Below are 14,297 nucleotides of genomic sequence, written 5' to 3'. Positions count from 1 at the left end.
TACAGAAGACACACCAAGTTTGCCAAACGAGTGCAATTCAGCTTCTCCTTGTTCTGTTCTTTTGGGATATTTCTTGCCTTGGTAATGCCTTATTTTATGGACTGACACGTCTCTTCTGTGGAAGAAATGCAGCCTCTTGGAAACAAATTCCTTTGATCACTAATAAATCAGCTTAAGCTGTTTTAAGACACTCAGAAATGTGTTTATCCTGGAGGTTTTGTCGAGTAGAAACGGGTACTACCTTCTAATCAATTCACTCGACGGGTGAAAATAAGGGGTTAAATGGGAATCTGTTTACGACGATGACTAGCAATCCAAACATTTCTGAATGTCCTAAAGGGGTTTCTGATAAGTGAAATGTGGAATGGGTTTTGTGAGAACCGCTCTTCAATGAGTCCTTCACTATGCAAGAAGGTATCATCGCTTCTTTTCAGAACGGTGTCATCACTCTGTACATATCTGATTTTGTGAATTGCAAATACAGAACATAAGCAATAAAGTCTGCAGTGAAGAAAAAAACACTTCTGAATGTTTAGTTGTTTACTTTCACTTTGATCCTTAAACAATGTCGAGACTTCTTCTGTCGTAAAACTGAAAAATATGACGTGATATAAAAAACAAACAAGCATTTTTTTTTTAAAGAAATAACTCCTCTAGATTCATTAATTTGGTCCAACTTTATTATTTCCTTGTAACTGCAATTTTGCAAATGCGTGTGTGGAAACTTGACTTTAAAGAGGTTGACTCATTTTGACCTTTCAGTACACTTGAGGCTCCCACGACATCCGGAGATGATTTAAGTGTTCAGGAATGAATTGTTAAATCCCCCAAAATAACATCTTGTGATACATTCGCTTTTTTTTTTTTTTTTTTCACGGATAAAATCTTCAATTTATTATTTAGAGCGTAAACGCAAACACAATAATGCTACTTTTCTGACTCATGAATGGAGAAAGCCGAGAAGGAAATGGGATTTTAAAACCTCACGAGTCTTTAACTGGATTCGACGGTTCTTTTTGCGTGAAGGCCTCACTCATGTTGATTATACATTGTGGAAGACTCAAGAAGCCACTCTGCTGCAGTGCCTTTAAATTTCCCAACCCTTGAGGTCAAACCTCAGCATAAACTTGCTAAATATGCATAACAGAGTTCCTGTACTGTCGGTGACCATAAAAAAAAAAAAAAAAAAAACATTTCAATGCTGCAGCTGTATGTGATGCAGATGTTTTACCAGTGAGCTCTGGGTTCTTCAGTGAGCTAAAAACAATAACCACAGTTATACAAATGTACGGTAACAGTCTACGAAGCCCAACATTTCAAACACCATTACAAGCCTTTTGTTTACTAATGCAAGCTGTTTTTGATAGAAAAAAAACCCCAAATCAGGGCCTGGCTTCTTTCACTATGATCCAACTAAAGTGTGTGAAGATGATGAAAGAGATGTGGAATGAGGATTCTTTTTTTTTTTTTTGTCGCCCCCGCCCTAATAACAACATGTTTGATTCCTCAGTGGCCACAGTGTAGCTACATTCCTCGGATTTGCTCGAACATTCAGTGAGAAACACAACAATGATTTTTTTTCGCCTCCCCAACCTCCACATCACAATGGAAACCAAGCGCGCCCTTTTACACACCCCCCCACCCCTCAACCTCAAAGACCAAACGCACATATAGAGAGGATCACCGCGTAAATACAACACTGCAAGCGGACTACAAAGTGAGAGATAAATGTCAGCTATGTTGTGTAAACTTTGAACTATTCTGTATTTCTCTTTCCACCCGGTGCTGTTTTTTTTTTTTTAAAGCACAAACTCCCTGATGCAGAAATCAACCTCCAAAACTAAATATACAACTAATAAATGTGCCGTTTTGTGCCTGCATGTAACCAAGCTGCAGTAGATGTGAAATCATTTTTACATGTTATTATGGCACAATACCACTTTGTCACAACTATTAAAACTTCTTTTTTTACAAAGTATACCTGGTTTTAAGAGCTTAAAGATGACAGACATTAACCACTTACCATGCTGATGATGCTCGTAACGCTTCATTAATTAACATACAGTACATATTTTGGCTTTCAAACATCGCAGAGATCATAAATATTGTTTCTTATAAACAGCACTAAACTTCAAAGAACGGAACAATCGTCACAAAATGGGGATTTCACAGATTCGGCTATACTTTTGAGAATCAACGTCGGTGACAAATGATGGAGAAAAACGAAACAAAAACAAAAAAACCCTGTCTGAAATTAAATCGGCAGCTGACTGGAGGTCGGATATGCCGAGTCTGCAGTATCTGTACAGGTGATTCTTTATCACAGACAGAAAGTGAGAGACACTGATGAATGGCGTCCATCGCTTGAAGACAGGCACCCACTGAGAGGATGCTCTGACCGATACATGAACATTAAAGAGTCCCTTATTAGGTTTAAAGTAGTGGGTGTATTGGTGGGCAGCACCAGCCAATAACAGAATAAAAGAGTGCCTGATGGGTGAGGATGTCCCTCCTCCTCCTCCTGTCCATCACCAGGAAGTCCCTGCTGTACTCCGACTCGTCTAATCAGTCTCTCTTCTTGTCCTGCTCCTCTGGCTCCTCCTCCATCTGAGGGCCGCCGGGAAAGGCGTGGTGGTACAGGTGCCTGTGATTGGCCGCTACACTGTACAGCTTGTAGAGAGCCTGTGGAGCAGAGACGAGAATATTGACAACCCTTTCCAACAGGGAACTGAAGCTGTCGTATCCATCTATGCTCTCTTCAAAGCCGCCAGACTCCTTTGACAAAAACAGTAATTTAACCTCGCAGAACACGGGAGTGACGGATGCAACTCTGCCTGGATATGTAAGTTTGTTTGTGTGATTGTGTGGATTTGGTGACTCAAAACTAACACATGAGTCACACAATAACACAAACAAACTAACTGATAGAGGCAGCAGTAGACCAGCAGTTCATCCGTTCTGCAAAGTAAAATTACTGTTTTTGTCAATGGAGTCTGGTGGCTTTGAAGAGACGATGGATAAATACGTCACACGACCTGAACTATCCCTTTAAGATAATGTCAGCGTAAATATCCATTTGAGCACATGCATGAGAGCATTATTGTTGGATAATGGTGACAAAAATAGCCAAAGGGACATCAAATACATATTTATTTGCATATGTCACTGTGAGTATTTAAATGAATGATCAACAAATATGAGAAAAATTAAGCCTGTCCATATGCTCTTGCTAGTTTGTGTAAATATTCCCATATTTATATTGCTCTACTTACCTCGTTTGTGCTCCCCTGAAGAGGCATTAAAAAGAAAACAAAAAGTAAAGTGAGCACATACATATATTAACATAAAGCACGTTCAATAACATTTATTATCTCTGTAAATAGATCTGACTTTATTGTCTCTCCCAATGATTTAAAGGGGATTGTTGCCATCTGGTGGTTTGAAGATACTGTATCAACTAAATTATTGATTTACTGATAATATGGGAACGGTATTTGTCTCTGCTGTTCATACGGCCATTTTCATACGAAAATGAATCCAATTAAATAAAAGAAACTAATTCTTTAAGATTTTCTTCAGAAAAACTTGCAAAGGTTCTTTGTTCTGAGCCTCTTGAATGTAAGATTTTCTAGTTTTTTAATCATCTATAGCTGTACCTACTGCAATATGTTTGGGTTTAATTACAATATCCTCGACTTAATCATAAACTTTAATGGCTCCGTTATTTAATTTTCAAGTTGGACTATTTACAATTTGTTAACAGTATTTGATTCCTCTTCATCCATTATGAGTAAATCTGATTTCTTCCATCAATGATAAACAGGCAGGATTTGTTCCAGACAGATTAATCAATAAATAAATAATTGTTAGTAACAGCTGATTGTCGAGAACAGATATTTTCCTTTAATGACACCTTGAAACTTAACTTAACTTTTTATTTGGTTCAAAATGCAGCTGCCAGACTCCTAAAGCAGATGTTTGAACATTCAAGATAAATGTTTTTTAAGCACCCAATTCACACCAGAGGGAATTTTAAAGATCTCAATCTGAACTACGAAACCCTTAACTAACTGATATTAAACCATATATCTTCATAAGTGCTATATATGTGACATTATGTAGTGATTTGGGCTCAATTAAGAATTTTAAATCAAGGCACATATTTTCCCTTTTACTCCAGCTCTTGTTATTTTAAATTGTTTTACAAACATACAGTATTTCTGTAAACTTATTTTTATTGTCAGTCAGTAAATCAGTGTCACTTATTCCTTAAATTCAGTTTTTATCGTCCTGTTTTGTGTGCAAAGACTCTTTCTGTTGATTTTGCATTATTAATACAGTGAACTTGAACCTGGTGACTATTGATTCAGATATTGATTAAGTTAGACAGCCAGATTTATTCTTAACTTAATTAAAAGGTTGAATTACCTGGTCCCACAATGCACCGGCCACCTGGTCGATGACGGCGCCGAGTTCTCGGTACTCCCCGGAGTAGCGGATGTAGGCCCAGGTGCAGAGGGTGATCAGCGTCAGACCCAGGATCATGTTACACAAGCTGGCAATGATGTCCACGCCCACAAAGCCTGTGATGCCCGCGGCCACGTACATGACAAAGATGACCACGAACAGGGTGGCCGGCGTCCGGGCCGCGTGGAAAATGTTCTTGGAGTCATTGTGCTTGATGTACTGGACAAACACCTCGTCGATCTCTCCCTCCAGCTGCATCAGGTAGCGGCGGCTGAACTCCTCGCCGCCCATCTTCTTCACGCCCCGAAACACCTGCAGGGCCTCCTCTCTGATGGTGCTGTGTCGGGCCTGCAGCTCGCCGGGAGCCAGGAAGGGCCGGTCGCCCCCGCAGACCTGGGATCAGAATGGAGAGAGTCAATGATGATGGATGAGACAGTTTTGGTTCTACTTGAAAACCATGTTTTCACCACCTACCCCCTCCATTTTCTTGTTGTACAGATCCTTTGCGGCCGCTACTGCTGCCAGATTATTCGCCTCTGCTGTGGCCTGAGAGGAAGCAGATGAGAATATAGTGATCATTTATTTTAATATAAAATAAGACTAGATTCATTTAATTGAACTTTAAAACCTTAAAACAAAAATATAATTCTAACTACATTATACAAATGCAGCATTAAAATTAAAACTCAATACTATATACACTGACATTAGCAGTAACTTTAAAGTATATTGACACAGAGTAGTTAAGGAAGTTGCGATAAAATATTAAAGGGACAGTGTGTAGGATTAGGAAGTCATGCTGCGGCTGGCGGTACCAAGGTTTTGCACTCTGCGACTCACGTTAACACAGTTTGATAAGAGCTTTGGAGAACTGTGATGGCATTCAGAGATATCGTAAAAACATGAAAGGCTCTCTCTAGAGCTAATATTTGATTTGTCCGTTCTGGGCTACTGTAGAAACATGGCGGACTCTGTGAAGAGGAACTACTCCATATGTGGATATGAAGGGCTCATTTTAAGTTAACAATAACAAAACCAAAAAATTGATTTAGGTCACACAAATATTTTAATCCATTTCTGCTGATAAATTCCCCGAAATGCTACACACTGGCCCTTTCAGACGTTTGGGGAAATGTACCTGCAGCATGGACTTTGGATGCGGCAGCTCCTCGCCTTGGTAAATTTTGATGTATGCCTGAAATAAATGACAAAAAGCATTAAAAGTAACAGAACTGGTTTCATTAAGTAAAATACATATGTTGGATTTAAAAACATGCTCAGTTTAAAAGTGACTTACACACATGATAAAAGTAAACATGATGTAATGCCAAGTGAATGGGGATAGCACAGACTGTTTGATTTAACCAAAAAGTTAAAAGTAGAGTTTTAGAGTTAAAAACAATATTCAGAATAAAGTTCAGGTTTGGTTGGTTTGTGTATTTCACATTAACATGTCTCTTTGTTCCGACCTTGAAGTACTCCAACAGGCCTCTGCAGGTGATTTTGCTGCCGTTGATCTCCTTCACGTCGATGTTAAGAGGACTGAGGAGCCACGGGATCAGAACCTTCAGGTTGTTTATGAACTCGCCGTCGATCTCTAGACGGGTGAGGAGAGAGAGTTTACATTAGTGCTGACATTCGACATCGTTTGCTCTGTTATATTCAGTTTCTGGCGCCATGTGTGGTAGTCCAGGAAATAAGTGGGAAAGATCCAACAATTCAGAGCAGCAAACAGCTTTTTTCTCCCAGAGCGCTGTGCACCACCTGCTCCTGCACAATATGTAAATACTCTGCACCTGTTTCACCTCTAGAATCTCTTTGCACAAATGCCTTACATATTTTGCAGTTTGTCAGGTCCTGTCTCAGAGCCAAGTTGTATTTATAAAACGTTTCACCATATACAGAAATTTGAGAAAAAGTAGTATCGTAAATATGTAAATAAAGTCACCTATTCCCTAATTTAATTAATTTATACATATCTACAGCCATTCTAACATGCTAATGTTTACCAGGTATGTATCTTAATTTCAAATGTTATCATGCTAAAATTGCTAATTAGCACTAAAGACAAAGTACAGCTGAGGCTGATGGGAATGTCTTTAGTTTTTGCAAGAATATAGTCATAAACCAAGGTAGTGGACAATATAAAATGAAGACCTGAGAGATGAAAAGTCATGGGGAAAAGTGAAGTTATTACTTTTGATCCTAAGAGGAACATTAACGCACTTGCCAACTATCTCAGCAATCCTTCCAAGAAATTTCCCCAAAAAACAAAAATGTCAACCTCATGGCAGTGATAGAGGAAAAGTCAGCAGAATGCATCCTCTGGGAAACACGAATGTCTGTAAAAAGTTTCACAGCAATCCATCCAAACGTTGTCCAGATATTTCACTATGAATCAAAGTGGTGGATTGACTGATTGAAAGACTTTGCAATCCCTACTGTGACTAAAACAGTTTAATGTTAATTATCTTTAATTATCATGCGAGTTGCTTGTGCACGCCTCCACTTCAAACATGACTTTGATGATTGCTCAAGGTCAGAAACGTTTAACAGGAACCGCGATGATTCTGAAACACTGAATGAAATATTCACATCTAATAAGACAGAAGAGACGTACCTATAATTCTTCCATCAAAGCGTGGGTTGGTTGCCACTTTGAGGCCGGGGTGAGGCATCAGGAAACAGGAGATGTTGGTGAAGCAGGAGTGGATGTGTTTACGTACGTTCTGCAGCTCTTCGTGCTGGTTCTCTGAGATCTGTACCATAAAACACGACCACATGTGTCAGGTTTTAGACGTGTATGAGTTTGGTTTAAACCACCTCACGAGGATCTGTACAATCTTAACTAACCTTCAGTCTCTTCTCGAGGAACTTCATGCCTCCTTCTTGTCCGTAGGGGAACTCGTATGGAAAGCTCCAGTCTCGGACGAGGAAAATCATGGACTAAGACCAAAAATAGAAACTCTTGTCAGTGACATCTTGCACAGTACATTATAAATATCTATTCAAATAGTATATTAAAATAAATCACTAGAGGAGCAGACAATTGGTTACTTTCAAAAGCTTTTCAGTTGTCAACTTAATCATTACATGTCTTACATAACAAACCTCAATCTAATATTTTAAGTTGCTTAAAGCAAACACCAATGATATTTTGTAAATGTCATTTCCTGACATTTGGATGCAGTCATCGTATCGTTGCAAATCCATCCAGCGAGTAAAATAGATTGACTTTCAAACTTGAAATGAATGAAATTAGACCTCTGCATTTAACCCATCCTAAGCAATAATGAGCTGCTGTAGAGTTGATGTTACCTGGAATGGTTTGAGGAAAGTCTCCTCCATAGCTAGTCTGCCGTACTCAGTGAAAAGCTGAAATAAGACGGATAAGACAAAATGAGTGAGGATTTGTGAATTGTTGTCTTCAAGTACCACAGTTACTTTTTTTTTATAAAAGATGAACATGAATGTTTGGACTATGTTTGGATGCTTAAAAATTCTATGTGAGCACATTCATTCAGAACTCGGGTTCAAAGTGCATCATGTCTGACTGGGGATGGATTTCTCTCTCTCTTTCATCTCTCATTAGTGTCGACACCAGACAGTGTTACCTGTAAGTGCTGCAGGTCGTCCTCTTGTACATTCTGTGAGATGTTGTAAACCTGCAAAAAAACATTCATTTATAGTTTCATTTCTTACACATTGAGGTAGAGAGTCCATTTATTTCATAAAATCATTTTGGTGTGTGCAACCAAACGAACGTAACAGTCAAAGAACAAACAAGACTGTGAGGCTGTTCTTGGGCAAAAGGGTGTTTTGAGCTAAATGCTAACATCAGCATGCTAACATGCACACAAAGACAACAGCATGCTGATGCTAAGCAGCAGGTAGAATGTTTACTGCCTTTGCTATGTGTGTTTGCATGCTAACATTTGCAGATTAGGGCTAAACACACAAAGTGCAGCTGGCTGACGGGAATGTTGTTATTTTTGATATATTTATATTTAATCATAAACCAAAGTATTGGACAACATCAAAATGATAACCTAAAGATGGAGCTAAATGAAAAATAAAGGGATCAACACAGTTATTACAATTCATCCTAAAGCGGGAAATAAATGTGTGTACAAAAAGGGCTGAATATCTTTGAAAAAATATCCAATTGCCATTATTTTGACTGATATGGCTGATATATATATATATATATATATATATATATATATATATATATATATATATATATATATATATATATATGAATGGCTATATAAGAGGGAATTATAATTTTTATACCATTATTTATTGCAAAACATTAGAATGACTATGGTGAGACTTTTGCAGTGATCCGTACCAAACAAAGTTGTTTTCTTAAATCTAAAATATGATATGTGGGGAGCACGAAAATATTTAATAAAAAAAATAAAGAAATAAAGAAATTTCACACATTTACTCTTTAACAAATATTGTACCTCCTGCGATTTGAGAATTGCAGTAGGCCATATTGCAATTTTGATAAAACTTTGACTAATTATGCAGCACTGGTACCTTGTTTCATGGAAATTCATCTAGTATTTATTGAGACATTTCACCCAAAGCTACAAATGTCATTTTGTGACGATCCATTCAACGGTTCAAATACTTCAGTCCAGACCAAAGTGGTGTACAGACCAATCACCACTAGAACCACGCTGCTAGATTGGCTAAATAAACAAACCTGCATTCATCCATTCACACACTTTTACACAGCGGTCAGACGGATGAGAGTACCTGCATGGAGCTTATCATGGTGCTCAGAGCAAACACAGTGGCTGAATCCCTCAGCGTCGACTGGCTGTCAAACGTGCCTTGTGTGTCCATCAACAACACCGCCACCTGTGAAATGAAACAGACGAGGACATTGACCGGTGCTGCGAGGTATTCTTAACGCTTCTCACGCCTCTACTGCGCCGAGGAAAGTGTGTGTGAGGGATTAGAGGAGCGCTGGAAGTCCTTTAGCAGCAGGAAACTCGTTGGCAAGAAAAAATGAGTGAGGAGCCAAATGGTTGGTCTGGTTTTGAGTGGAAATTTAAATGGAGAAAATATCTTGAAAAGGCCAAAACCTACTCTGATTTAAATATAAATATATAAAGAATACAATAAATAAGGATGCAATTTAAAGCTGACAACCAGTAGCACTCTGGCTTGTGCTGCCTTCTTTGCAGACTAAAAGTGGGAGACATTTGGCTGATGCAGGCGTTAAAGAAGCTATTTATGCAAAAATGGCTTCCTTCGAGTGTGGTTTAACTGGGCAGCTGTTACTCTGAATGTTTTTCTCTGTAGAGATATGGAGCAGACATGATGCCTTTTCTAAAAAGGTTGTGTAAAAAAAGGTTAATAAAGTATCTGTGTCATATTTAATTATGTCTCATAATACCTTGTTGCATTGTAATAATGTACTCTAGACTCTCTAGAGAATGGCATACAGTCACAGGACTTCACCTTTCTTCCGTCGGGCTTGTCCACCAGGAAGACCTCGCTCCAGATCTGGATCCCGGTGGTCTCCCTCTCTGAGCCGCCCCTCCAGGAGAAGCCGGTCAGAGGCTCCTCTGCATCTCCGAGCCAGCTTTCAGATGCCTGAGCACAGTGGGATCCGAAGTGAGATGTAAATGGTTTGAATGTTGTTTTTAATGAAGTGAAGGTTAGTTGGTCAGAATGGTGCCTGCTGCTTTTTCTTTACTGCATCTACCTTGATTATGTAGCATTTCTTTTTATTTCCTAACTATATAGTTTTTTTCTTCATTTAATTACTTATTCTTTTCTTATTGATGATTGAATATATATTGGCATGCACGTATGAACTGCATCCTACTGTTTTGCCACCCTTTTAAAATGAAATCACTGAAAACATGTATATTTTTTATACATCCAATAATGAGCTAAATCACAGACTTTTCCACCCTGATGAGAGTGAATTCCTTTGTGAGAAGAATTCATTTTTATTTTCATTTGCATCAGTTAAATATCACATATTTGCAGCCTCAATAGAATATTACTGGTACTGCTTTTGGTCAAAGCCCAATATGCAAAAGTCAAACCTCCTCTACTACATTTTAAGTTTACCTTTTAACTGCAGACAACACAAATTAGTTACATTTTTGAGGTAGGTGGACCAAAGTAAAACTCCAGAATCAAAAGGCTCAGCTCTTTCACCTGCACAGACCCAGACACTTACGTGTTTGTACATGTAGCGCAGCATGAAGTCCATGAGGAAGGACTTGCCCTTTCGGAAAGCTCCTGCCACAGAGATGGCCACCACCTCTCGGTCTCTGACCTCCTCCGCCAGCAGGATGCGGCTCAGCGCCGCCTCGTCCAGCTCGAAGGTGTGGTCGTCTTTGACCAGCAGCACCTGTATGGGCCGGGCTCGTCCATCCGGCTCCTCCTCCTCTGAGCTCCAGTCGTAGGCATTTTTGTCACTGAGGGACCCTGAAATACGAGACAGAGAGAGGGGAAAAGATGCAGATAATGGAGTAGTGCTCTTAAGAATGACCCTGAAAGAAGGAAACATGAACCTTAACTAAACATATCATCATCTTTGAATATGGTTTGCTGCAGAGAAATGAGAATGTTGCTGCTGCTGCTGCAGTTTTGTCTTACATCATTACTTATTATAAGCTCTGGAAAATAAATGTTATTATATGAGCGAGTGATCATCCAGAACTTATTCACTTTGATGAGAAGCAAACTTAGTGGTCCATTAAGGCGAGGAAACAGGAAAGTTGAGTCCATTACTCCTTCCTGTTAGCGCCGGATCAATAGCATCGCCTTCAAGCTTGTTATAACTAATAATGAATCATGCCATCTTATCCATCCCATCTGTTTGCGTCCAATGAGATCATGAGCGTTGAGAGCTGTTTCTGGCTTTTTCCCAGCAGTGACTCAGTGTGTTTCCAATCTCTGCTGCCTCATGTAGAGTGTGCAAGCTGCATGACCGTCCCCCGTGCACAGGTTTAGGCTTCCAAATCCCATTCATGTAATATATGCTTTATATTACAAATACAAACTTGTGTCTGACTATGTACGTTCTGCAAGAGCACAAAAGGATTTCTGATGTTAAAAATAAAAAGAAGAAATCCACACACAAGTCACTCAATGCAACCTGTGTGGCTGTGAGGTTCTTTTCGAGGATGTAATTACAAATGAAACATGCATTTAAGTCTGACAAGGGCACTGTGAAGAGATTAAGGAGTAGCAGGCAAAATTTGTGAGCATGCTAAAAGATGAATGCAGGGTGCCAAGAATGCACGGTGAATAATTTAAGGAAGAATCAGCCTAGACTGTCAGTTTGACTTCACGTCTCCTGCAAAGGCCTCACTCGGGCCCGGCACGAGCCCCTTTTTTTTTTTTTTTTCCTGGTTAACCAGATCTCCTTGCTGCTGCTCTTACAAACAACCCAAAGACGTCAGAAGCACTCTCTGCTTAAAGTGGGTCAAACCAGATAAACTCTCCAATGACAAACCTCCTTTTTCCCCTCAACCTTTAAACAGTCATGCAATCCATTTTCTCTCCCATCTCAGGCCTGTATTTAAAGTTAACCCGAGCCATAGAGGGATGTCAGTGACCATTAGGATGCTGGTTATCATCAGAATAACATGGGTGGAGGTGATAATGATTATAGCAGTAATGATTAGTCTAAAGATGATGGTGATAATGGTGACTAGCTATGCACTGATGCAATATTACATAATTTGATGCGAGATGCATCACAGAGCATCATAAGAGGCTCAGTGTGATAATCACAGTAGAAATCAGAAGGTTATTTTCAGGTCTTTTCGGGGCCTGGTCCGCCCCAACACATTATTCCCTGTATGCTGAGTAGTGACAACCTTTTTTTTTTTTCACCACAGGATTACATGATAAAAAATGACCGACATCGATGCAATGATAAATATAACAAAATGTGTATTTTTAATAAGACATAATAAATACACACTGTTCCCCTAATTGTGTCGACACAAAAACAAGCCCTTCATGGTGGAGACTGGAATAAAGATCTAATTGGCTGCATTGCTTACACCCTCGCCTCTGCAGGAATAAGAAAAAAGATGTATGTGCGTCAAGGAAAGCATTAAAATATAAAATATTGTTACATACACTCACCCCAGCTGTCTCTCTCTTTACGGTGCTTTGCCATAATACTGTCCTTATATCCCTCTGTGTGTCCGGTAATGAGCGACCCTAGTCGGTAGTCATGGGTGTAGAAGGGTGGGGAGGATGCCCTATCTCCACCGAAACGACGCTCGTATCGCAGGAGGATGATGGAGCTTTTTATTCCCAGGGAGATGCGGGACTCGAACCTGCAGCCAGGGGGCGCTGTTGTCTGTTGTTCCTACTAAATGTAATGTAGCAGCTTAATAATGTGAAAAAAAAAAAAAAAAAAAAAAAAAAAAAAAATGTCAGAAGACATTGTGTGGTTGCAACCATTGGGAATGTTAAGTATGGCTTTTGTAATTTAATTTAAGTGTCTTTCATTGAGCCTGCTGTGATAAGACAGTTGCAGGTTTCTGTCGGTAGGGGGCAGTAACTGCACAGAGAATGGAACACGTGCTGCCTTCGCGTACTCTCGTAAATATGTGTACAGAAACGACCCTACACAGTATGACTAGCAGTGGTGGAAGAAGGGTCCTTTACTCATATACAAAAGTCATGAATTCAAAATGTTAATTAAGTAAAAGTACAAAAGTACTCTTAGCTAAATGTACTCAAAGTATCAAAAACAAAAGTACTATAATATTGTTCTGTTTTTATCACTGACACATTTAAGAGCGTTTTAATGTTGTAGTTCTGCAATGTTGAGCCAATTCTAGATACTTTATATACTACTAGGTATATTAGTAGTATAGCACTGCATCATATAAAACACGTAACCACTCGCTTAACGTGGGACAAAGTCTGCAAATTAGTTATGGCTAGAAGTCAAATGTATTGGAGTTAAAGTACAGTTTACAAGTAGAAGCCCTGCATTCAAAATGTTTACTTGGATTAAACTACAGAAGAAATTCCCACTATGCAGGCAAAACAGTCCCTGTCAAACTTACATGCCACTACATTTTACAATGCCAACCTTGGTTCTGCAAATTAACTAGTAGCTGAAGTGGAGTAAAAAGGCCTATAGTACACCTTTTAAATGTAGAGGAGTCAAAGGAGCCAGCACTTAATAATTGTACTTTAGTAAATGAAGTTAATTATTGTCCACCACAAGGACTTGACTAGAAAGAAAACCCTTAACAGTAACTGGAGCAAAAAAAAAAAATTAATGCAAAATAATAATAATAATAATAATAATAACTTTATTTATATAGCACCTTTTAAAAACAAGGTTTACAAAGTGCTTTGACAGACAAGCCAGCAAAACATTAAGAACAATCGTTAGGATAAAACTGAACAAAGAAACAAAATGAAATAACAAGTGACAATCAAATAAACAAACAAAATTTAAAAAAATAACTTACATTTAATCAAATGAATGTGTCATCTTGTTATGCTCCTGCCTATCTACAAAGCAATTCTCTCGATTTATTATGATAACTGCCATTGTAATGTGCTCCATATTGTAATTATTTCACTCTTTTGCCACCAGACGTTTTTTTATATTGTGATGCTTTTACCCTGTTGAGTGTTAGATTTTCCAAGGAGCTCTTAGTCATGTACCAGCACTTAATAATTGTACTTTAGTAAATTAAGTTAATTATTGTCCACCACAAGGACTTGACTAGAAAGAAAACCCTTAACAGTAACTGGAGCAAAACAAAATGGATTTAATCAAATTAATAAAATAAAATAAGATAAAT

General features: G+C 38.7%; 1 protein-coding gene across 3 annotated transcripts; it reads right to left on the bottom strand.

Moving 5' to 3' along the window:
• Positions 1–2,450: 2,450 nt before the first annotated feature.
• On the bottom strand, positions 2,451–12,640 carry atl1 (atlastin GTPase 1). 3 transcript variants are annotated; one of them, XM_054613493.1, is made up of 14 exons: positions 12,601–12,640; positions 10,682–10,932; positions 9,949–10,083; positions 9,238–9,342; positions 8,082–8,132; positions 7,786–7,842; positions 7,321–7,413; positions 7,088–7,226; positions 5,937–6,064; positions 5,606–5,662; positions 4,942–5,013; positions 4,429–4,860; positions 3,273–3,287; positions 2,451–2,682 (listed from the first exon to the last, which is right to left on the bottom strand). In XM_054613493.1, exons 1-14 carry the CDS (start codon positions 12,638–12,640, stop codon positions 2,566–2,568), a joined length of 1,692 nt encoding a protein of 563 aa, XP_054469468.1. In that variant the 3' UTR covers positions 2,451–2,565. The 3 variants fall into 3 exon arrangements, with proteins under 3 accessions (XP_054469468.1, XP_054469469.1, XP_054469470.1); XM_054613494.1 differs by having other exon boundaries at positions 12,607–12,640; XM_054613495.1 differs by lacking the exon at positions 3,273–3,287 and having other exon boundaries at positions 12,607–12,640.
• Between the last annotated feature and the right edge of the window lie 1,657 nt (positions 12,641–14,297).

Source organism: Anoplopoma fimbria, chromosome 15 (assembly GCF_027596085.1).
Source record: "Anoplopoma fimbria isolate UVic2021 breed Golden Eagle Sablefish chromosome 15, Afim_UVic_2022, whole genome shotgun sequence".
Lineage (NCBI taxonomy): Eukaryota > Metazoa > Chordata > Actinopteri > Perciformes > Anoplopomatidae > Anoplopoma > Anoplopoma fimbria.
Note: the sequence above shows the minus strand (reverse complement) of the source record. Positions and strands in the feature narration are given on the sequence as shown.